This window comes from Ammodytes marinus (genome assembly GCF_949987685.1).
Source record: "Ammodytes marinus genome assembly, chromosome: 7".
In the NCBI taxonomy this organism is placed as follows: domain Eukaryota; kingdom Metazoa; phylum Chordata; class Actinopteri; order Uranoscopiformes; family Ammodytidae; genus Ammodytes; species Ammodytes marinus.
In genome coordinates this window covers 17,446,021-17,471,184 of record NC_137211.1, presented here as the reverse complement: position 1 = coordinate 17,471,184, position 25,164 = coordinate 17,446,021, and the positions used below count along the sequence as shown (strand labels likewise).

The window sequence follows — 25,164 nt, the reverse complement described above, 5'->3', positions numbered from 1 at the left end:
AGTTAGACTGCAGTGAAAATCTGCAAACCCATCATCAAAGACATGCTGCACACACATGCTGCCTTGTTTAGAATACAATAGGGAGAAAATACTGTACGACATTACAGTTACGACTTGTGTCAGTGACTCGGGGAGGGGAGCGGACCCTCAGAATCCTCCAGCTTGAGACGCTTTGCACATTTTGTTTTATGGCATGCTGTGTGTCCAGAAGTCTACCCACCTGAGGTAGCTCTTTTTGGGGTGGATGAAGCTTATGGTGGGGTTCTTCTCGTAGGTGTAGGTAGTGAGGAGCTCGGTGCTTTGACAGGAAAGGTTTTCAAACTCCACACACACCAGCACTGAGTCTGTGTATTCCTGTAAGGCTGGAGGCATGGTGCACTCAATGGATTCATCGGTTTTCCTATAAAAAAAGGAAGTAAACATCGTAACCGCAAGTCATGTGATTTCCAGTGGTTTCCAAAGTTTTCTTTGTTTTCAGTTTGGCAGATTTCCTTGTAAGCAGACTTTGAAATAATCATTTCAATGGCTACAAGAAGAGCTGATGACTTGAGTCAGGCTGAAGCAAAAAGGATTTAAACCCTTACTTAAGCTTTGGTATGGCTAGGATGAAACTTTATGTTAAGTAACGTTACTTAAGTTTTGATCCCCTTATGGCACTTTTCCCCTACATGATACTGGCCCTGCTTTACTCTACTTTATTATCTGGAAGTTTTCTGAAGCTCGTTTTCCAACCCCCATGATAGTACTGCATTAGCCTCTGTGTAGACTGGTTCTCATAGCAACGTAAGGGTTAGCGTTTTTTTTAATTTTTGAATGAAGTTACATTAGGTAGGTCCATCACCATTCAGAATTGTTTTTGTGTCATAGCTGTCTGTCTTATTGTTTTATTATTTCTTCAACTTGAAAGGTTAACCAACATGCATAGCCCATCTGTTCGGCGAGTTGCTGTAGAGTAAAGTAGAGCCGGTACTATGTAATGGAAAAGAGCCAATACATATCCCCATAGGTTGAACATTTAGCCATCACACCAATGCATGTAGGCTACAAACAGAAAAACTCTATTCACAGAAAGACAACACTGTCAAATGTGGGGTCATCTACTGGTCAGAATGAAGAGATATGAAAACATGCCACATGGGACGTGCTCTGACAGACTTGACCTGGACTTTCCTCAAATACTGAGAAAATGACTCTGGCAACAAGCAGCAACAAAGAAAACAAGCAGTCCTTACTCTGTGATGGTACATTCCAGTGTGTTGTTAACCATGACTCGAATCTGAGAGCCAATATCAAGGTTTTCCCCCAAGATGGTCACTCTAGTTCCTCCAGCCCGAGAGCCCTTCCTTGGCTCCATAGACAGCAGCTGTGGGACCTGAATTCAACCGAGAGGTACAGAATATGACTATTGAGACATTAAACGTATCACCAGACATATGGCAGCTTCTGTCACTGCAAATGACAGGTTTACACACACTGCTGTTTATTGTGTGTGTTTGTGTGCTCTGTGATGCTTTTCTTGAAACCCAATAAATTCTTTCCCCATTCTTTGAGGTTCAAATATCTTGTCTTTAAAGATCAGGCCAAGACAGCTGCTGACTATAAGAGTAAATTAGCAAAGAGAACTGTGAAGACAGCCCTGCTGAAGCCAACAGGCCTTTGGGGCCAAGCTCACAGGACAGCTATACTGCGTGAAAGAAGCAATAATGTTGATGCATACACATTAAAAACTGCATGCACACACACACACACACACACACACACACACACACACACACACACACACACACACACACACACACACACACACAAACACACAAACACACAAAGGCTCCTCGGGCAGAGATGAATACCCCTGTCCAGCTCTGCAGCTACCAGCATCAGCATTCCTGTTCTTTCCGAACTTTTCTATCCCCGCCATGAACCTCGCCTCCGGGGAAAGCCGTTATCCTCACTGACAGGATTCACTTCCTCAGTGTGCGAGGACGGAGGAGACCTATTGTGCATTTGTGTGTCAGAGTGGGAGTAAGGAGGCAGATGTTTCCGTCTAAATGTTCAAGGAAGGAGACGCAGTAGAGGCGCATATCCTGTCTCCAAAACACTTTTCCCTTTTCTCCCACATCTTCCCCTTTGCACCCTGCAGTCAATACACCCCTCTCACACACCGAGCATCTCAGAGTTGGATCAGGGGAGCCGGAGAAGAGTTCCCAAAACAGCACACTGTAATGCTTGTTGTTCTGGATCTTTTCTTCATCCTCTTGTTACGAGAAGGGATCCAAGATCGGGGTAATTTCTCTGTGGGATGACTCACAGGCAGAGCCGCTCTTAGAGGCCGTTCTGATGATAAACCTATTCAATACTGAATTATGAAAAACTCTTTTCTCCATAAACAAAAAGAAACAAAGGGCTCAGATGTGCATTTCCACTGGCTAAATGGTCTAAATCCAATGGGATACTGTGTGGGCCGGGGCTCCATTAACACAATGCTGGCCAGCTTCCGCCTAAATCAGCGATGAATTCAGAGCAAAGGGACATTCCCAACAATCGCCATATTTGTTTTTGCTGGCAGCGAGCGCAGAATGACAATGGTGCTCAGTTGCAGCTCAGATGTATGTTTGAAGATTCCCACACACACTCGCATACCTCAGAATCATAAAAACGCATCTGCTAACACTCAACTCAGACACTTGGAAAGGCTTTCCCAATGGGGGAACAAGGAACAGGAGAGAGAGAAAGAGAGGGAGAGAGAGAGAGCGAGAGAGAGAGAGAGTAGAAGAAGAATGTGTGGGGAGAGGCAGACAGAACAGGAAGATCAGCAGGAGGGTATACGCCTGGAGAATACTCACTAAGTAAGAGAAGCTCTCCTTTGACGTCCCCGTCCCACTCTGATCCACATCCACTTGGACAATATCTGTGCTCTCGTGTGCAGACCTCCCAGTGACACACAGCAGCCTGGGGAATTAAAATTAAAAAAGGAGCGTGACTTCTTTTGTGGTCCAAACACAATAATCAGAGATCAGTTAATAATAATAAAAAAAATATGTTGGATAAGAACCCTGAAATGTGCCCTCTTTAATTTTATAATAATGAAACAAACTTATTAGAAATAATGATTTGTACAACTCAAAATTGCAAGAGAGGGAAAACCAATATGAAGAAAAGAGATCTTGATCACGATTGCTTAACAAAGAGAAGACGTAATTAAAGGTTGGAGGATGGTGGTTATATGAACTAATTCATCAAACCCTAATACATTTAAATGCGGAATCCAATAAAGCCCGCAGATATCAGGCAATAGGGAGATTGTAAAGTTCAAAGCTCCTCAGTCCAGATGTGTCTAACCACAGAGGAGATTATGGTGGCTTGTTCTCTCGCCTTCCTGGCCCTTGATTAAGCCTTGTGTCATCAGTGCACGCTCTACGGGGACGTCTCATATTAATGACGCGCCTGTGTACCGAGGCACAGGGATCTACTGTTCTGGGGTCTCACTGGGATAAATGTACTGTTGGGGGTGGGGGGGGGGCACACAACCTTTCAAACCTCACATGATCCCCCTCCCCTTCAGCTTGACACCCTGTCGGTTTATTTAGTCAGGTGCCTAGTGGTGCTACAGTGGATATACATTCCCAGCAAGTGATCACATGATTGACAAGAGGAAACTGTATGGGGAATTTACACAAGTGCAGGAGCTGTGTTTTGTGTAGGAGGACCTGGCAGGACATAATGCGCCGAGATGAGGCAGGGCTGGATAGATTTGGGGCTTGGCTTGGGTCAAGCTGTCGGCTCTGAGACCAGGGAGGATGCTGATTTGAGTAGGTGTTTAAATGGCAGCCAATTATACAACTCAAAGGCATTCTCTGTTTTAACCAAACCCAAGCCCGATTTAAACATGGAGCTTCTTTATAAGCCCGAATGGCTGTTAAGATAGCCCAGAATAGCATACCAGCCATCTGTTGATAGCAGAGTCGATGTCTATCCTCATGAATTGCAGGGACATTAGGTAAAGAATGTTCTTCCACTGAAATAACAATGCTGTCAGTTATGTGCCATGAGGGCAGAAGAAAAGGCATCATTCAACAAGTTGTGTTTTAGGGAAGAAATAATACAATCAAATAAAATGAAACATGACTACTCTGATTCAAGCCTTGGGGAAAACAAGACAAACTGAATCAGCCTGAATCTGTAGGGTTGCTTCAGGCCAAACTGGATTCAGGCTAAGGATCATATTGATATCATAACAACAATACATCACATTATATAATACCTGCTATTGAAACATAATGTTGAGGGTATATTTTTTGACGACTACAAACAATGGCTTATCAGGAGATAGCAAGTATGCTGAATTAAGCGAGTAGAATTTAAACTGCAAACGTAAACAGAGTGTGTCTGGGTTTCTGCAGAGCGCAGTTTAATACCTGTTTCATGATCATATCGGCCAAAGTATGATACAAACAGAGTATGAACAAGTGGCCATAGTTATTTTTCTAGTTCAGTTCTTCCCTACATGAATATTTTCATCATCTATTATTCTGCCAATTTATTTCAGTGTAAATCGTTTGATCTGTAAAATTGTGAAAAATGTCCACAGTGATATCTTGTTTTATGCAACCAACAGTTCAACAACCAAAAGGTTCCCTTAACGTTAAAAAGAGAAAAGCATAAAAAATCATCACATTGGAGAAAATGGAACCAGGAAATAGTAAGCATTCAAATGATCATCAATTGTCAAAAAAGAGATAACTCTAAAACATATAAATGAATCGACAGTTGCAGCTCTACATGCAGTATATAAAGATCATTCTTAATGATATACTTCATTAAATTAATGTGAGCCGGGTAAGCCTCAGAAAATGGATAAAAGGATTAACCATTTAATACGGTTTATTAATTTAAGTTCATGCTAAATCCGACACTTGCTTGTCAATGAGACAATAAACATATGGCTGCTGTAGCTAGCAGTAGTAGCAGTCCTTGCTACAGGTCTGGTTGTGCTGACTGCAGCCTGATGTGCACTCAATCCACAGTTTAAAGGTGTAAATGTCTCCCAACAGCCCAATCAAAACAAAACATACACAAAAAAATTAATGAAATCTGGGAGTTTCTAATAAAAGGCTCTTTTATAAGGAAATGGAATATGCTTTTAAGACTTCTGCACACCCAGAGATACACTTGTGTGTGTATTTGTGTGTGTATGTGTGCTGAGTGTGATGTTGATGCAGTGTGACCGCAGTCAAAGGACATAAAGCAGACAGAGCCTGGACTGACCCCAGCTCCACATTCCAGCACCACCCCACTGTGGAGATATTATGGCTTTCAGAGGGCGATATTTTGACTAGTTTAAGGAGATGGCTATGATCATTTCCCTTGAGTCGATTGGGAGGATCATCAACATCAACAGTCAAGTCAGTGTGTGTTTGGATGTGAACGTTGTCTGCGGCAAGGCATAATGGACAGGGCGAAGGCCACTCAAGGCACTCATATTAAAATGATAGCAAGGGATGCATGGAGGACCCTAGCAACATATCCAGAGAAGTACTCCAGTAAATGAGGTGTGCCTAGGCTGTCTGTGTCATTAATTAAAATGTTGACACCGAGTAAGGAGAGCAGTCTCTCCAGTGCAGCACGTTTTCTTTTTTGCACACAGATGTGAACTTTCACCTCCCAGCACACGAGCAGGCACCTGTCTCAACAGCCCTATTAAATGAGGTCACATGTGAAGGTGTGTGTGTGTGCTGGTGAGTGTCTGTGTGTGTGTGTGTGTGTGTGTGTGTGTGTGTGTGTGTGTGTGTGTGTGTGTGTGTGTGTGTGTGTGTGTGTGTGTGTGTGTGTGTGTATGGTTTTGCCCTAATAGCCAGTTTAGATCTTCCGGGCGAGGATATAGAAATAAAATAATATATGTATATACATTATAAATTTGACATGCTTTTTCAGGGATTATTTGTTTCTATATAATGTTAAAATTGAATATATAGTGTTTAAATTAATCCAATCAAATCAATGGGAGGTCCCCACGAGGATAGCAATACAAAGATGTAGGTGTGTTTTTGCTTGCATGTGCAATACAAATGTGCTGACATTGTCAGATGCACTGACATGTTATGATTTGTCAGTTCCACTTGCAGGAACGATGATATGCTTCGCTGTCAAAACAAGCAGCCTCTGGAGCCATTGAGCAATGACGACACAAGATGAGAACACCCCAGGAGTGAAATGTGATTCGCTGTTTTTGACATGTGCGGTTTTTGGAGAACGTGTCAAGCAGCTGGAGTGGCAGGTAAGACCCGCAGGTCACCCTCCAACTGGCCTGATACAATGACTGGCTTCAGTGGAGCAGGACCAGATAAACAGTTCCATTCAAGGAACATTACAGATACTGAATGGAAGTTTGGCTGCAACTGTGGAGTTACTGACTTTCACTGAGCTCTGTTATGCCAGGGTCCTGCTGTCTCCATGGTGACAGTGTGATGGTCCCTGAGCTGTACAGAGGGTTGGCGATGGACTCATTTAAAATGAGAAGTGTGCTGCATAATAATATTGTGAGAATTAGCCTCATGAATACATGAAAACTAAACAATGCAGGGATGGTCTATTTTCAAGGTTGATGGCACAGGTAAAAGAGAAAAAAAGCTTTAAATAAAACCTAACCAATTACAAGGGATAAGTACTACTGGGTCACACTCTAATCGCAATTCCCTCTTCTTCTAGTACTGTGTAAGTAACTGATTATTTACAATTTGTTCAAAGATGATCCTGTCTGGGATCTTAAAGGGAAAAGTAATGGTTGCAATTCTCAGAGGTATACTCTAAATTAAAAGTTTACTCCACTGATTTGGCATTGCAACCCAATAACATTGTTGGACTCCTAAAAGTCATTTTTAAAATAAAGGAACAAAATTGATTCAACAGGACCAGATATATTGTCTCTTTTATTACAGACTTTGATCTGAATTGTCAAACACTGCCGCCTTCATTACCCACAGTGCATCTCAACCACTGACAGTTAAGCTTGAATTTCGAATGTGTTATACTACTTCCGGCTAATAAAGCCTTGAGCTGGTAGCCTCAAGCAGCTATGAGGAGCAGCTAGGTTCTACTAAGTTCACTTCTCTCTAACTCAACCGCCCAATCCCAAACTTGTAGTCTTCAGCTCCAACCAATCCTGCCCCAAGCGACATCACATAATTCAATTCATTCCATCTTCCACAATTCCCTGTGGAGCAAAAAAAGGCTCCATAAAATGTTTTTCTCATATGCACGCAGCACTTGTACCCCCCAAGACATGTAAACAGACTTTGATGTGTAAAAACAGTGGTGTTTCCCTTTAAATATACTGTCACACCTATATGACAGGTATTCAATGTTGCACCTCACCAGTCACCTGCCTTAAAGCATGTCAGGTTACCATGACCACATCACATTAGTCCTTGCTACAGCGTAACTATCTTAACAGGGTTTTAAATAATATAACATTAACCTACAGGACATGCTCGGATTTCTTCCATGTTGTTTTCGAACAATGTAAATGATGTCAAATGTAATTAAACACGAACAAGGAAATGGAAATCAAAAGAAAAAAAGTCCCTGCACGCTGCTATGCTTCAGCAAGAACAGATGACATAAGCCTAAATATGCAAATTTGTGAATTATGATTGAGCCATATGTTCCAGTACTTACTCCACAGAGACAGTGTAGAGCTCAGGCAGGAGAGTACATGGCACATCTCCTATGGAGACCTTTACTGCCCCAGCCCTGCGGCCCAGGTTCCTCCCCTGTACTGTCAGCAGGGTGCCTCCTTCAACTGGACCCCTCAGGGGGGAGATCTGAAAAGAGAGAGTGAAGTGATGAACGGGGAAAAAGAAAAGCCAGCGCAAACCCTGTAAAGTGCACAATAAAAGACAAGTAGATAAGTAGATTCCCTTTGGAGAAAAAAATTGCTCCACTAATGACAGGTGATAATGACCATGAGAGAGAATTAAGAGAATGGAGAGTGTGGCACACAGAGAGATAAGGACAAGTGGCCCTGTGTGAGTGTTCAGCTGAAGACTGAGATCTAATAGAATAGACACACGTTTCAGGTGCACGTGCGTACGCACGCACGCACGCACGCACGCACGCACACACACACACACACACACACACACACACACACACACACACACACACAGCAGACTCTTAACTATGCCAGTCTGAGACTCTTCAGCCGCTAATCCTCTACAGCACATGCAAATAAAGAGCAAGCTGAGAGCCTCCTTCACGTCCCACAAGAGACAGACAAAGTGAGAGAGAGAGAGGGCTGGAGAGCAAGGTGGAGAGCACGGCAGAAAGGTGGATAAGTGGGGAGGCAATTTAGGGAGTGTCGAGAGGAGAGGGAATAATGCTGGTGGTGAGAGAGCAGAGCCTTAAAAAGGGAATTAATGCACAGCTCTATTCCCTTTCATCTGTTTCCTTGCTTCTGGTCTGTCAAATTCCTCAGTCCCATTTCTGCTGTTGTTCAGAGGCATACTCTTACGCATCATTTCAGCCCTCGCCTTTGGTCCTTTAACTTTCCACTGAGGAGCCGCGGAAAGAAAAGAGAGGACCGTTACTTCTCCAGTCACCACGGAAACACATGAGATATGCATCTCCGAGGCCCAGACAGAAGCAATCTACCATCATCTTGCCACTGTAGCGCAGCTAGCCCAGCGAGCGTGCCTTTCCCAATGACCCCCCTCGCTGCGCCGAGGTCAGCGTGACCCCTCTGTGTTATTAGCCTGGCTCCGGCTCTATCAGAGACTGAGCTGTAGAATGAAAACAGCACTTCTGTTTGGTCTAGGTGAAAGGACACTTTTGGCTCCGCATGCAGATAATTTGAAACCCGCAAGAGTGACTGCGCACATAAATAAACCATATATTTCACAGCTAAAAGGGGGAGGGAGTTAAGTAAAGAAAAAACGTATTACTTTTTATATTGTGTGAAAACATGGAGCTTTCGTTCATTTTCTAAACTGTTGGACAAAACTGCATTACTCACAGTATTTCTGTGTGAACTACACCACAGGAAATGATGCAGGTTTTTGTTCCTATATTGACCTTGTGTTTATATTAAGTGTGACCACCCCGTGCAATATATATATACAGTATATATAAACTGCCTTTGACAAAAACACATTGCCACATTCTTTCATACACATGTCATGTATGAAAACTCATAAATGCATGTGTGAGCACGTATGCACACCTATGTAGTTTGCTTGGCAGAGAAACACACAAAAGCACCCGACCTCTCCACAATGCTCTGCAGTAAGTACGCTGAGTTATTTATGATCAATATGCGCCCTGTAGCACCTAGTGTGTGCCTCTTTGGTGCCATACAGCGTTGACATCAACATCAGCTGGCATGCTGTTCATTTACACCTCCTAAAAGTTGATTTACAGCACAAACTCTACGAGGCCTCCGGGGAGATCACACAGCGTGAATGTGTTTCGGCAAGAGAGAGAGAGAGAGAGAGAGAGAGAGAGAGAGAGAGAGAGAGAAAAAAAGAACCCACAAGGAATGTTGGAGCTATTGTATGCATTTAAATCATTGCACTTCCTTGTATTCAAATCAGTAATATTCCATAAGTGCAACCTGCGCCAGATAAACTACCTTACTGATAAAATCCACATGTTTTCTTTTTGCATTATTTTGGGGTTCCGGTTGGATTGCTTTAAGGCTGGAGCTTTCATCTCCCTCTCCTCACCCCAGTTCTTCTGCATCACGCTAATCAAGGAGGACGCAAAGACAAAAACAGGAAAAGACTTCTCACTGTACTCCACTGCACCCTTCTCCACCCTTTCTTTGTCCAAATAGCTCTCCATCCTCTCTCCAAAACCATTTATGTCCTGTTCTCTCTTTCTTTTCATGTTGTGGATAAACTGTGTTTGGCAGTCCCTGTTTTGGACATCAAAATACCTGTATTCAATGTTTTTTTTTAGTCTACAATGGGCCAGCGCACACATGACATGAAAATGAGAGGCTTTCAAATATAATAAATGTCTCCATTGTATTACGCCACTGCAACGAATAGGGAGCATTTTTTCACAATCAGGTTGCGTGTATGTCAAAGTTTAGCAAATAATGAAATCCTCCTCCGGGGTTATCGATATTAAGTTGCCAGTGTGTTGCGATAGAGATTGCATGTGACGAAGCAAGAAAAAGACGTTTCATTATCTAAGCTGTACAAACAGTCACAAGGACTTTCTAACAGGGCCATGTGAATGTGTGTGAACTTTTGGGGAGAGGGGGGAGATCTTTTCCTCCGTAAGCCGGACTACTCGGGCTCAACCCCCTGTGGATTTTCTGGGAAAACATGACTGCCAAAGCATTGCATCATCACACACCCCTCTACAGAACTACAGCCCCACTATCCTTTCTGTGTGTGTGTGTGTGTGTGTGTGTGTGAGAGAAAGAGAGAGAGAGTATTACAACAGTGGACTACCCACGCATAAGACATCTCAGCCCAGCTAACTTCAGTCACATAAGTAGTCCCCATGAGTTAGACTCTCACAGAGCATCCTGTTAGTCACAGTATGCTGACAGCTACAGAGAATGAGGGATAATCGTGAATGCTTCAATATGGCCTATTTGTGGGACACACGTTGGGCCTGTGCGTGCGTGTGAGAGTGAAGTGTGAGAGTGTGTGTGTGTGTGTGTGTGTGTGTGTGTGTGTGTGTGTGTGTGTGTGTGTTCGCCTGCTTTGTTCTGTTTGCTTATTCTCTTGGGCTGGCCAGGTTTTATCTACAGGAAGTTCAGGCCGACTAGGTCTCATGTGAGCCGTGCTTCCCATGACCGCCGACTGATATATGCCGTTCAATAGCCGTAGAAAAAGGCTGGATGGAGGATGGCTCTAACCGCACTCTCATTACAGTTGGGCAAACAAATGAATATGAGCATGCAAATGAGCTCCATAAAGAGTTTAAAGAAAGGCCCTGGTGGTGGTAATCATGATGAGTGTTTTGACAGAACCGCAGTCAGATCTTGTGTAAGATAACACTCCTTAATTCCTTTTTTTTACCACTGTGGTCACAAATCTAAAAATAAATAAATAAAATAAACCCTCATGTTTCTTATTTGCTTTCTTTTACTTTCTGTGGTTTTCCACACAAAGAGTCCCACACATTTTGCTTTCAAACCTCATCCAGACAGTTTACACACACACTGTAGTTACAGAAGGTGTTCCCATGCCCTCATGAGTGATTGCAGATCGACTCCACTGTGTCCCCTGAGGCCTGTGGCTAAGTGAATGTTAGTGTTATTACTGAGCGAACTGCTTTAATGAGACTCTATTCAAACACTCCCTCAGAAGCTGACACAGGCCTGACAAGGGGGCATAAGGGCAACACACCATGTGAGTGACCTCATGATTCACCATGTTATGGCCTGAAAATAGAGCCTGGAGGCTACAGAAAGGAGGTGGACAGTTTGTGTGTGTGGGAGAGGGGGGGGCAACATGTTTAACTTGTGATCTTACCTTGTGGATCTCAGGAGCTGGACATTGATCCCTGACTGGTTGGCAGTCATCTCTCGGCCTACAGCTGTTTTCACACCAGCCACAGAGGTGGCCCTGATCTTCGCGGCCCCAGCACTGAGAACAGTCCGAACTGCCCACCTTGCAGTTGTACACTTCCACTAGAGGGAGATGGCAAGGTAGGGGGGAGACAGAGATAAGTATTACTGCAATACATCATTTCTGAACTGTGTTTGCCGTGTCTGGTTAACTTAAGGTGCTGTAGACTCCTACATTTCTTTTATAGCTCATACAAACCATATGGCCTGCATGCTTTAAATAAACAGCATGAGCATTTGCTCGATGATACATTCGTGGCTATAAAAGTAAATCAGGATAAAAGAGAGCCAGTGAAGTCGAGGAGAACAAAGCCAGCAAGAAAACAGATGATAATGCTCATGTTCCAACGTGCCTCCCAGTGTGAATTCCCATTTGTACCACTGCATGTGTGTTTGTGTGCACATTACAGTGTGTGTGTGTGTGTGTGTGTGTGTGTGTGTGTGTGTGTGTGCCTGCATGCGTTTGATAAAGCGAGTGTCTTTTTAAAATGTGATGACTCGGCGTGTTACGGAGCGACCGTCATGTCTGTTAACAGTGCAGAGTGTCTGGCAGCGGCCCAGGGCTGTTGTTCACATGGTAGACACATGGACTGTGAACATCTGGGACTGGGATAAGAGAGGATTGGCTCATAGCCGCACTATAGACAACGCGCCAAGTTCAACAAAAGGCACGCCACATTTCATCATCTCACTGTTGTCATGGAGCTCAAACAGTTTTCTGAACAATACGTAGGGACTGGGCTTGTAAGGGGCATTGGTATCACCTTAAATTGCAGCTCCCTATGTTCTATGATCGTCATGCGTAATTACACGGTGGAAGAATGTGATATTATGGTAAATTACTAGTTGCTGGCAAATTACCTGTTGTAATACACAGACTGCTATTTTTGCAAGTGAAAGGCAATCTAACACTGTCCCCGTGAGCGATTCTTTGTTTTCCACCAGGTGTAATTAATTCAACCAATCTCATCAGAAAACATTTGTGCACAGGTTAAATGCATTCTGGGAGCAATGGTGGCAGCTATGTCAAAGATGTTCTTGTTTTGGACGAGCGGCTAATTATGATGCAAATGCAGGGGAGCGGAGCAAACAGCTGAAGCGTAGAAAAATGGAAATTGTGCTTTTTATTTCCCCCCAACACGTCTGCAGTACATGATCATAACCGCAGTGTCTTACCTCTCATGGGCTGTGGGCTGTCGACAAAAATATCCTCCACCTGCCCACGAAAGTATCCTCTCCTCCTCAGGTTGAGGTGGTAAACCTGGCTCCTCTGATTAGTGGACAGCTACATAGACAGAAAGGAAAGGGGTATGAATGTGTGCGTGTGTGTGTGTGTGTGCGTGTGTGTGTGTGTGTGTGTGTGTGCGTGTGCGTGTGCGTGTGCGTGTGCGTGTGTGTGTGTGTGTGTCTTGTGCCTCCACATGCATTGTCTCCCTCCTGCTGATGCTCTAGATAATAATGGGTTCTTAGTCGAACTTGAAAAACAAGGATTTGAAATAATTGCGATGAAAACAACTTACAATCAAGGCTTAAACCTTACAATAATGGAACCCACTGAACCAGTAAATACAGAGTAACTGAACTAGAGCTTAACTGATCTTTGTTCTCACCCACTACTTCTTTATGATTGGTCATTGTACTTACATTCACTCCACTGCACTTGACAGACGAGCTGTTCAGCCATGTGGCCTGATAACGCTGCTCAGTCCCGAAGTCACACTCCAGCTCCTCCCCCTGTTATACAAAGCACTTATCGTAAACAATAGGCAGTATTTCAACAATAGCTGGCAAGCAAACATTGATATTATTTTGTTCCCAGTGACTGCTTTACTACCCAAAATGGTAGAATTGCAGAGAGCTTTTACAAAGGAATGCATTCTAAAATATGTCTGGTAACAATCGACAGCACCAAAAGAGTACCAGGAAACTGAAATAACCCGCCATAATTGTCCCTGCCAGTAAAAGATGCAATCTATTCAGAATTCATATTCATAAACATCTGGACTCCCACACCTCGGCATCTGGGAGCCAGAGTAATGAATATGAATTCATTCTTCACACAATGAGAGCCCAGAGTTTAAATGGGCCAAGATAACGTGAAGGTAAGACCACAAAGAAGCCAATATATCTAAGAGCAGCTAAGGATAAGTACTTCAAGCATAAAAAATCCTTTGTCTGTGATCCAGCCCACTTGAATTGGTCTTCTTTGATCTCTCCAGGTACTTGCCTTTTCTCCTTTCTTTTTAACACCAGAGAAGCTCCCTTTTCTTTGGCAACCGACAGGTTCCCTGGACTCATGTTCAATCTGAGAACAAACGGATACTGGAAGAGCAACTTGCAAGCACCTGTTTGTTGCTAAAGGTTTGGGTCAGACTGTGTTTCACGGTAAAGTCTAAAGCATTTACTATTGTAAAAAAAAAAAGAAGCGTGGGAACGAAATGAAAATTTACCACAAATCCTAAAAGGGTTTGAGTGATGGTGCTGATGATTTCTGGAGAGCATGTGAGTGAGACCACATGACCTGCTGTATTGACTTGCTGACCAGATAAAGACATTATTCAAACAACGTCAGTTTGTATAAACTTTCATTATAATGAGTAGTATGAACAGTGAGCCATATCCAGGCTGCCCTGAGGAAGTGTGTGTGTGTGTGTGTGTGTGTGTGTGTGTCTGTGTGTGTGTGTGTGTGTGTGTGTGTGTGTGTGTGTGTGTGTGTGTGTGACTCAAGGTCTGTCACCATAGTAACACAGCAGGAGAGGGCTCGAAAGGCCAGCCAGGGCATGGCGTCTGACTGACCACGCCTGGCAACTAGTCAGCACTGGAATTTTTAGATGATCCCAGCTGTGTCCTTATCACTGATGCAGGATCAGTCTCTGACTCACTCAGTGTGGATTTAGGATGTGAATGGGAGTTTTAAATACGGATCTAAAAGTACTAGCCCCGAATTTAAAATGAACACGAGTGAAATAAAGCTCCTGCCGCGAGTGCTGCCTAAGACCGACTGCACATTGTACGCTGTGCTGACAGAGGCACAACTCGGCTAGTCACAGTTAGATACCAGATGCATGGTGGGCCCAGACAGCTGAGCAGTCAGCAACATAAGCATAAAGCAACCTGCTCATTCTTCATTTTCATATCTGGCTCACAATATGGAGATGGTCCAATCTCAGGTTTGGCTCACTCGTTGACCCAAATCGCGGCACAAAAATATCCATCTGTGTTTAACTCAGCATGAAGCAAACGCACCATATGCTTCTGTTTTATTCCAATCATTTCCACAACATGCCTTTTGGACAACATCCAGCTCTATATAGCTGTTAGATTGTCTGGCGTACCTCTTGGATGTTGCTGAGGGATAGGGTGAAGTCCTGGGCCATTCCTGATGGTGATGGAGGAACCTCTGAAGCGACCAGGCTGGGACAGGAAGCTGCATTCTGTTGAGAGATGGGGTGTGTGGGGGCAGGAAGTGACATATAGGAGTTAAGGAAAACAATGGCTCCCCCTGCACACATCCGCAACCCAAAATACCTGTCCTGTTTATCTGGGGGAGGAGGAAATGAGAGGGTGAAGTCTCGCTCCGAAGGAAACAACAATAATAGCTTCAAATAGAGGGACGATGAGGGATTAGAAAAACAGACCCACCGGACACTGTGATGGACTCAGCAGAACAGGGAAAACCCACTCATCTATTTATGACCTACATTACAATGACCTAATCGATTTTTTTCATGTTTAAAAAGCCCCTCACATTAAATAACTAAATGTGACTTAAAAAGCACAAGCTGCTTGTGCTTTAATATGTTTGTTTTGGTCTATCTTGGGATCTGAAACAGCAGGCCTGACAATGATGTATTGCGTTTGGATTGAAAAATGCAATGATGTCTGTATCTCTTGAGTTGCTTAACAAAAACAGCTCTTTCCCTCTTGTGATATACTGCACAGCTGAGCACTTAACACTCGCATTAATAAAACACTTAGAACTAGAGAACTAGGCCAGTTAAACAGCAGCTGACCACGGACTGTGAGTCTACCCCTCTAACTGTGACCAATACTGTGATACTGTGTGTGGACGCAGTCAGACCCCCACACCCTGAGGGCCAAAGCCTGCTGCCTCACGCATGCAAGGTCATGGGACCTGGTCAGGCAATAAAACTACTGAGGGGACAGCAATCAGACTACGATGGCTGACTTTTAGTCTGGATGTTGCCAGGACCACGCACAAAGGACGGTGGTATTTGGGGAGCTGTAATTAGTTTTTATTCTGGTTTTGGATAATTTTCCCAGTTTCACAGGCTTTTCACGCGCCCGTGCCAAGCCTTTTATACTACGTTGTTTGTTTGAGTAGTTTATACCCTCTTAAGGCTTCCAATTATGAAAATATGTCCACATCATCGACTTGTTAAGTCACCTACTTAAAATGAAGAGATACGGCTGAACATGTAGGTGTAGATCTCTCTGCTGGCAACAATCAGTCTTGACATTGAGTAATAATTCCTCATTAAGAAAGGGGACACGGTGAACCCAGTCTTCCATATGCTGAGACATCAGACTGAACTGCCAAAAAGATAAACTTTAGAGGAGGTCTGAGGAGCTTTAAAACGGTACATTACACTGTAAGGAGTCTGTTAAAACAGAACTGCCAGAGATTTTATAGAGGGTTTCAACATTTCTACGCAATGTAGTTGAGACACACAAAACCACAGGATTGCTCTTGCCTAACTTGTCTGGACTCAGACCATTACAGCACACCGGGAGTTATTGGACAGCGGGGGCTGGTTCATGTCTTGGTCTCTTGCTAGTGGGAGGGATCTTACATGAGATCCAACGGATGTGTCTTCGGGCGATGTGATGGATTTAAAAGAAGAAAAAAAAGGTGAAATGACTTACCTCTAGCAGGTTGTGCTTTGAATCATCTTTATTGGCGACACATAGATGGCTCTCTTGGTCCCAGTAACACTTCCATCTGGTGCTCAGGCAGCTCACACATCTGACAAAGATGAACACACATACATGGGAAAGCGTTGAGGAACAAATATCACATTTTTATGCCAAATCGGGTCTGTTTTTCTCCCTTTGATCTGTTCCCATGAAGTCGATACAGCCTATTTTAAAGTTTGGTATGTGGCTCACGCTGATTCATTCAGAGCGTAACCTAAACTGAGTGGCCAAACTGATTACAGGCAACAAAGTTTAGCTTTGATAAAAGGAAGTAACGATTAGTCACAGTAGCAGAGACACATTCATTCCACAGTTACAACAACACCAGCCAGGAGGTCAAATCTACTGAGATTAAACAAGGCACTTCTCTAAACACTATTGGAAATGTTAATATGTGTTTGCTCTGTTTCCTGTGTTCCTATCTTTGTGAGTTCCATTTTTTGTTTTGTTTTACCCCACCTAAGTGAGACCCTTTTTTGTTAAATAGGTCCAAAAGGAACCTTGTAGACTACATAAAATGCATTCTCGTTTTATTCAAGAAACACCCACATATATAGTGACAATCACTCTGCTTTTGCAAGAAATACTGTGCTGAACTGTTTGAGGCAATTAATGAAAAATTAAACTATGTAGCGTCTTTGAGTGACCTCCAAAAAAGCGCTATATAAATCCTATCAATTATTATTATTATTATTATATGCTCCTGATACATTTTTAGAGATTCAGTAAGAACATCGGCTTGGGGCTGTATGTTGAAAAGAGACAGACCTTGTCTGTCCTTGGTTTGCATCTTTTATTGGGACTTTTTGACAATTGCAAAAATTATCAAAAATATTTTTTACAACTGAAAAGTTGAATTAATATAATAGGCTACACACCCTCATTTCATTATGCTTACTGTAGGGGTTTTGCTGCTACACCACTTGGTTTGATATGACCAGTAGCATATGTTGGCTAATATTAGCAAACATAACAAAGATCTTGATACAGGTGACATTGCTGATTATTATTATCCAATAACTGACAGAGTGCTTTGATGCTCATCATTAAGTTGAGTCCAGAGGGTTTGTTCACCCAGATCATGAACAAGTGGTACAGTAATGCCGATAATTATAATTTTGTTTCCTGAGCTTTTGGGATATTACCCTCTGACATTTCTGCCAGAGCCTCAACACAATTTTATATTTTCTGATGTATAGTGATTTGGGAGGTCTACTCTGTAAGGTAGATCATGAGAGAAGGTTAGATGTGTTGTTGAGAAGATTGAGTGTTATGGATCATGGACATAATTCCTTCATACTGTGGATTGAGTACAGCATTGTGTGTGTCTTCCAGATAAACTACCTTAAGTGGAACACCTCCACTGTACAGTATGTGTGAGTTGAGTGTGTGTCACAGTATCGCCTCCGGGAAGAGACAGCTGCCTCTCACTAGGAATGATAGCGCCTCCAGTGATAGCAGCAGCACATATGAAGGGGTGTGTGTGTGTGTGTGGGGGGGGGGGGTGTAATGGGGATGTATAAACTTAAATGCAGTGTGTGAGTGTGTGTGTGTGTGTGTGTGTGTGTGTGTGTGTGTGTGTGTGTGTGTGTGTGTGTGTGTGTGGTCTGATTAGAAGCAGACGGGCCCCTCAAGGCTCTTATCAGCTACAGCTTTTCTGTATTCCCTGACTCCCTTTCAGTCCTACTAAAACACCTATACACACCCACACATATGTTCAAACACACACACACACACACACACACACCACACACCACACACCACACACACACACCACACCACACCACACACACACACACACACACACACACACACACACACACACACACACACACACACACACACACACACACACACACACACACACACACACACACACACACACACACACACACACACACACACACAAAAAGATTGTTCGCACACACTCTCTCTCTCTCTCTGCTTGACCTTACACTGACAGTAAATACCCTGTGACACTGCCCACCCCGAGTAATAATGACCATGCACACACACACACACACACACACACACACACACACACACACACACACACACACACACACACACACACACACACACTCAGTAAATACACAGTCAGGCTCGCACTCTCAGGGCCTCTCAGTGGACACAGCGGTTAAACACACATGCTCAATCACGTCTCTGTCAAAGAGAAAAAACGTCCAGAAGAAAAGACAAGTTTCAGGGGGGAGCGACAGAGAAGACCACAGAGAGGGGAGCATACGGACAGAGACAGATGATGGAGGAGGAGAAAAAATGAAGGAAAAAGTGCCATAGCTTAAGACACAGGGAGAGACGTAAAAAGCAAATAAAAGTGGCAAAGAGTGTGTGTGTGTGTGTGTGTGTGTGTGTGTGTGTGTGTGTGTGTGTGTGTGTGTGTGTGTGTGTGTGTGTGTGTGTGTGTGTGTGTGTGTGTGTGTGTGTGTGTGTGTGTATGTGTGTGTGTGTGTGTGTCTGTCCGTCTGTGTATGTCTGTCTTTGTGTGTCTTTGTGGGTGTGTGGCTTGGAGACATAAGGAGAGTGAGAGAAACAGAGTGAGAGGGCAGGTTAGGTGGTTGTCCTACTGGGCTGTTTGGTCAGACTGGAATGCTATCGTCTGGTTGTCATTACCACTCTGCCTAGTGACCACTTTGAATGGGTCATGGGAGAACTGTCTAAAACACTCTCTCACACACATTCTTTGGAAAACACTCACACAGATTCAAGACACAAACATCATATTATGAATAATTATGAATATAGACCACTTGAAGCTGAACTATAATGTCCTCTACATTGATAGAGCTTTTTCTCAGGCTTCGACCTAAAAATATATAAATGTGATATCGTGCCACATGTATCCAGACTTTTTACAGTAGGACTATTCAAAGAGCAATTTGTCAAGCAATTGTGTAATAATTTGGTGGAGGCACATGAGACATATTACGGAAATTAGGGTAAAAATTGAATCAGTAGAGAGAGACATATTCAGAATTGTTGCTCTAAGTATTTTCCTAAACCTTACCCATTATGATAATTGGTACTGTCTTTGTTTCAGCCAGTTCCTTCCTGAGTGGTAAAGTCTTTCAACACAGGTTTTCTGTGAAAAAAATGTGAAGACTCAACCTCAATTTGAGATATCCCTGATGACATCATTATGACACCATCGGGGATATTTGCTCATCTTTTTAAAAGCTCCCATTAGAGCTGTGTGAGACATTTAAATAATGTTTTCATAGTCTGAGTAGTGTTCTTTGTTACAAGAAAACTGATTGAAGACTTCTGGACTTGAACTGTCATTGTTTTTTTGTAGATATTCTCCATTTAATCACAGGGGCCTTAGACAATCATTTGAGAAGGCATAATTATATTGTATGATTATATTACATGAGTAGATCTAGCTGGGAAGAGATTCCTATATAGTACATATACAGTATATATATATATATATATATATATATATATATATATATATATATATATATATATATATATGCTACTGTAATTTTCTTTTTTTATAATTTTATAATTAAATAACAGAAAACAGTAGCATCAGATGACTGATTTTTCCAATAAAGTTGGAGTAACTTACTTTTATAATAGCTCTTGTGTAAAATGTATTATTTGTATGGATATTAATATCCAATAGATCCAAATAGGTCCAAAGATGTTTCGCTTTAACATATAAAAAAAGAACAAAGTAATGGCTTGTTTTTCATAAGCACAAAACAAAGAGACTACACTACTATGTAGTTTCATTGAGAATACCCTCTTTAGGGATTATTTAAAAAATCAGCTTGAAGTGATTAAAATGAGATAGGGAATAGCAGCTCAGCAGTTTGATGCTCATCCTGTGAGAATGGCACTTTACTCATTATCACCTTGAACAAACCAACGTCTAATTTCACACTCATGGACCTCCCTGAGCCATGTGCACATTGGGTGAAGTATTGCACACGTGCATCTACACCTTCTGGGTTCACACATTGAGGCTGATTTTTTTTTTAAATTAACAAAAGGGACACACCCAAAGCATTTCAATCTGAGGTAATCAGTAAGCATGCACACACACACACACACACACACACACACACACACACACACACACACACACACACACACACACACACACACACACACACACACACACAGATTGATGCTCCCCTATGCCTAAGATCTGCCCACCAGATAAAGTGGATCCTTAGACATAGTCCAACATGCAAGAGGAAGCCAGCTGGACTGCCTCCAGCAATGTGAAAAGCCTCTTTGTGACCAGGCCATACAAGTCACAGTCCTTCACAAAAACAAACATCAACATGACCAGCCAGACATACATATCCAATTTCCTTTGGCTTAACGTTTACAGCATATTAATCCTGCATTTGATCCTGCACTGAGAAACCCTGAGCAAGCCAAACACACAGTAAGCCCTTGAAGAGGATGTGTTGGCAATAACCGCCCACTGAGGCCTAAATAGAAAGCAGAGGGGGAAAAACAATGAGATGGAAAAGGTTAGGGACAAAGTGGAAGGTCCTCAAGAGTATAGAAGTGTTGCTGTTGTTCTAATCATAGTTTATTGGTATTCAGATCTAATTTAGGATGGTTTGTTGTTAGGGATCGCCTGCAAATCAAGGAGCCGGTGGGTGAAGGTCTGAGCATTGAGGAAAATAAGTACTTATTAGTAAGTAAGTATTTAAAATGCTCAATTATAAGTCCTGTATTCAAAAGAACAGAAATATCATCGACAAAATGTACTAAGCATCATAGTCATAGTCTCCTGTGACTATTTTAAAGATATGGGGACCAACCTAGGGGAGGGGCCCTCCAAAGGCTCACATGGTTAACCTTGGGGGTCATGAGATGATTTAATTGGCTGCTACACAAATCTGTTTTTTATTCATGCAACCTTTTTCTATGTCAAACAGTTACTTGACCTGAAAAGTAAAAAGTGGTGGAACTGACAACAGCTTCTATTATGTCTGAAAATGAGTGAAGAATGAATTTGAACTTTAGGGATCAGAATGCCGCAGGAAGCTGGCCGAGCAAAAACAGCGACAACAACCGAAGATTGACTTACGATGTCTTGGGGTGAATTGCTCCGGTCCTCTCGCAGTCATAGATGATGAAGCTTCCAGATACCACTGACGTACCATTCACTTTGATCGCCACAGAAACAGTCAGATGATCTGGAGAAACAAAAGGCATGTAAACAATGCTGCCTGTGTCAATCATTGGAGACGGTATTGTGATATCCTAACACCAACATTGGCCCCGCGAGGCATTCTCATGCTGCAGCTACACTGACTTTTCTGCATTTTGTTGAAAGATGAGAAGGAAAATTCCATTTGCTCAACCACTCAACATCTTGTTTTTTTTTTTTAAAGAACCACATACTGTGACTGTATTTGTGTGGTGTTGGATCAATATGGCTAGCTGGCACACGGCCAAATGAATGTTTTTCTCAGTCTTTCACCTGTGCCAGGGAGGATCGGTTGGTAGTTTTCTCGAGGGAGGAGTGGACAAGTCTGGATCTGAGCAGGGCCGTAGTCCAGGTGCACCGTGGCAGCTGTAGAAACACCGGGCCCATATTCACACTCCACCCGGGAGCCCACCAGATCAGGTACACTGCCATTTATCAGAATGCCCACATCCTGCAACAAAAACAGATACAAATATAAATAATCACTCTTTTTAATAGAAAAATAATGACAAATTCAATCACCCATGCCTACACACCCGTAAACGCAGTTAGTCTTTGGCAGAGGGCATAAAGCGCTGGCATTACCTTAAGTTTGTTGAGGAGTTCAGTCAGAGAAATGAAAAGAGAAACTAATGTGCAATGAAGAAACAGATGGCACAGTGCTACATTCACATCTAAATCTGGCTATGTGATGAAGTATGACAGACATATAATGAGAAACCCAACACCTCTCCGACGTGACTGCATTTCAGCTAAATGATTTCAATGTGAGAAAAAAAAGTTATATGTGTGGTGCAGCAGCAGGCAGACAACGATTGTTAAGTAGAGAGGAAGAGCAAGATGACATATGTCGCCACTCAGCAGAGGGGGAACTGAAGTGGCCAGCGACATGTGCTAACATGTCTTAAAAATCTGCTCCATTGTTCAGTGGAATTGATCATTTCCTGGCTAAAGCCATGACTTCCTGCCTGCTGCTTCCTGTTTGGGGAGACAACCTTGAGCAGAGCTTCCTGTGGCTCTGAAGGATGCTTGTGAATCTGGCAGCTGGTTGATCTATTACAGCCAAGACTAACTGACCTACATAACAAGCAAATATCCCAAATTAATGAACCAATTAATGACCTGTCGTCTCTCCGCCTCCGTCTAGTCATGAGCTGTAATTAAAGGTCAAATATATTCCAAGGGGTCAGATTTTTGTGAGCTAATTATCATATTTTTATTTTGCTCACGTTTCAGGATTTACTGATTGGACAAAAGTATTTGTATGACACTTCTGGCTCTCTTTTTTGCCTGAATATGTCATCCTGCCAGGTGTGATTAAAATCACACTGGTGGTACAAATGAGAGGGCAATACAGTGTGAACTATAGGCTAATCTACATAGTAAAATATGTCTACACTTCTAATAATATAAATTGCACTTTTACCTTTTTACAGGGAATGACAAAACATCTGCAACCACAGACGCCAATCAAACTGACACATTTGAAAGCCACTGAAATTCAATCCCAAAGTGTTTTCTGAATTTTTTTCTTTTTCACACCCAGAGCTGTCTTGCCACTGGCATGGATTAACTCTAGTTTGTTTGCAGGTGAGAACAGCACCTTCAAAAATCAAGAAAATGTCGCACATACGTTTGCTACTTTGTTGAATATAGCAGCTTTAACATTAGATGACAGCACATAGTGTTAGGAGGAAGTTGGTTTGACGGAGGAAGCTGGGGCAGCAAACAGACACAACTTTATCAGTGGAGTAATAATAGTGTGTATAATAATAGTGAGTGGTGTCAGGTTATAAAAGGTGGCCATGAGGCATTCAGCTTTAAATACACGTGCCCCCATTACAAACATAACTTGATGAGGAACAAAAGCAGTGTCTACATGATTTATGAAATGGGTGTGATGGAAACAATAATACGGAAGGCAGTTAGCATACCTTGATGTCTGCAGATATGCTGATCTCTGGGGGTGTCAGGGTCATGGACGGACACTGCTGGGGGCCCTCACCCATGCTGATCCAGGAGCGTGCCAACAGCCCCTGGGAACACTCCTTCTGGATGGTACAACTGTGACAAGGGACGAAAAGAGGTTTTTTGGTACAGTGATATCTTATTTATCATACCATATTTAAAGGAATAGGAAGTAACTTTTTTAATTTCAGCTTTTTGTCTCACTCTCCGGCTGAACAAAAGACAACAGAAATCGTTCTTGTAACTGTGTGTGCATTTTTTATATAGAAATGGGCAAAGGTCGCTCATCCAGGTTAGCTTAGCTCATACAACGGTAGTCAAGGGGAGGAGGTCAAAAGACATCACTAAACGCTCCTGTGTGCTTGTTGGGACTTGTTCACTTACCACGTTATGCACTCCATTTTATTCTACACATTAGGACATTTTAGAATCGAAAACATATGTGACCATCACAGGTTCTTCCTGGTTTCTTTCCACTAGTATTTGATTCTAAATGACATAAAGTGTAGAAAATATAGAGCGCAACATAGTGTGGTGTATAAACAAGTCCCAAAAAGCTGTCCCGTGACAGAATGTGATCATCTCACTTACTGTAATTGCTCGTCAGTGCTACAGCTGTTAATTGAGACCCAAACGGGGGACTACCAGACATGTGTTCGCATGCAGAGGCCTAAGGTCAACATTTTATCTTTTGTGAAGAAACGATTATTTATTTATTTTTTCATTCGAAGACATGACAAATTCTCACCATTGGGTTTCATGGTCTGCTTCCCTCAAATGTATTGTGGTCTCCTAATGCCACATTCAGACCTCGGCTGTCACTTTGTCAGGCTCAACACAGGAGACTTCTTGACTCCAGGTCACACATATTGCTATGGCAACCCATCCCGCAGGCAAGATCAGGGGCTACAGATAGTTGAATAAAAATACTACTGATTCTTACTCTGTGTGGACCCACAGTGCATCCATGTGTTGTGTGGACACACACAAAGCATACAGTGTGCATGTGCCCATCTGTGAGTATAATGACTAGGGCAGAGGAATTGTAAGAGGGCATTCAACAAGCAAGGTGGCCTCGTACTCTGACTTCTGCTTCACTAATGAACTTGGCTGGCCATTGGCACGGAGCTCAGTTCATCTGTAGTGCAGACTGGAAGGACAAAGTGACCTCAGAGTTAGAGAAACCCAAGGGGCCCCATTTAGCAAAGTCCTTACATGCCACACAATGAGTTTGGCACATCCCACTTCCCTCTCACATCTATAGTTGTTTTAAAACAAAGTGTATGTGTCTCTGTGTCCGCATGCAAGTAGTTTTAGTGTGAGCATTTGTGTCCAGAGAAGAAAATGTCTATATTCTCAGTCACATTGGCACTGAGGGACTGAGATGGGCAATGAGGTCAGCTGATGAGACAAAAATAGAACTGAGTTGCAAAAAAATCTGAACACTCTCAGCAAACTCAACAGCCACTCTGAA

At 42.7% G+C, this 25,164-nt stretch overlaps 1 protein-coding gene across 1 annotated transcript in view; it reads right to left on the bottom strand.

Moving 5' to 3' along the window:
• Positions 1–25,164, bottom strand: part of plxnd1 (plexin D1) — a 61,453-nt gene that overhangs the window by 24,739 nt on the left and 11,550 nt on the right. Inside the window, exons 5-16 of the mRNA XM_080031039.1 lie at positions 23,657–23,786; positions 21,996–22,173; positions 21,600–21,708; positions 16,472–16,571; positions 14,920–15,018; positions 13,229–13,318; positions 12,761–12,869; positions 11,490–11,647; positions 7,675–7,820; positions 2,844–2,949; positions 1,233–1,372; positions 221–400 (exon numbers count right to left, since the gene is read on the bottom strand). Coding sequence (XP_079887165.1) covers positions 221–400; positions 1,233–1,372; positions 2,844–2,949; positions 7,675–7,820; positions 11,490–11,647; positions 12,761–12,869; positions 13,229–13,318; positions 14,920–15,018; positions 16,472–16,571; positions 21,600–21,708; positions 21,996–22,173; positions 23,657–23,786 — 1,545 coding nt within the window. The remainder of the gene's footprint in view (positions 1–220; positions 401–1,232; positions 1,373–2,843; positions 2,950–7,674; positions 7,821–11,489; positions 11,648–12,760; positions 12,870–13,228; positions 13,319–14,919; positions 15,019–16,471; positions 16,572–21,599; positions 21,709–21,995; positions 22,174–23,656; positions 23,787–25,164) is intronic.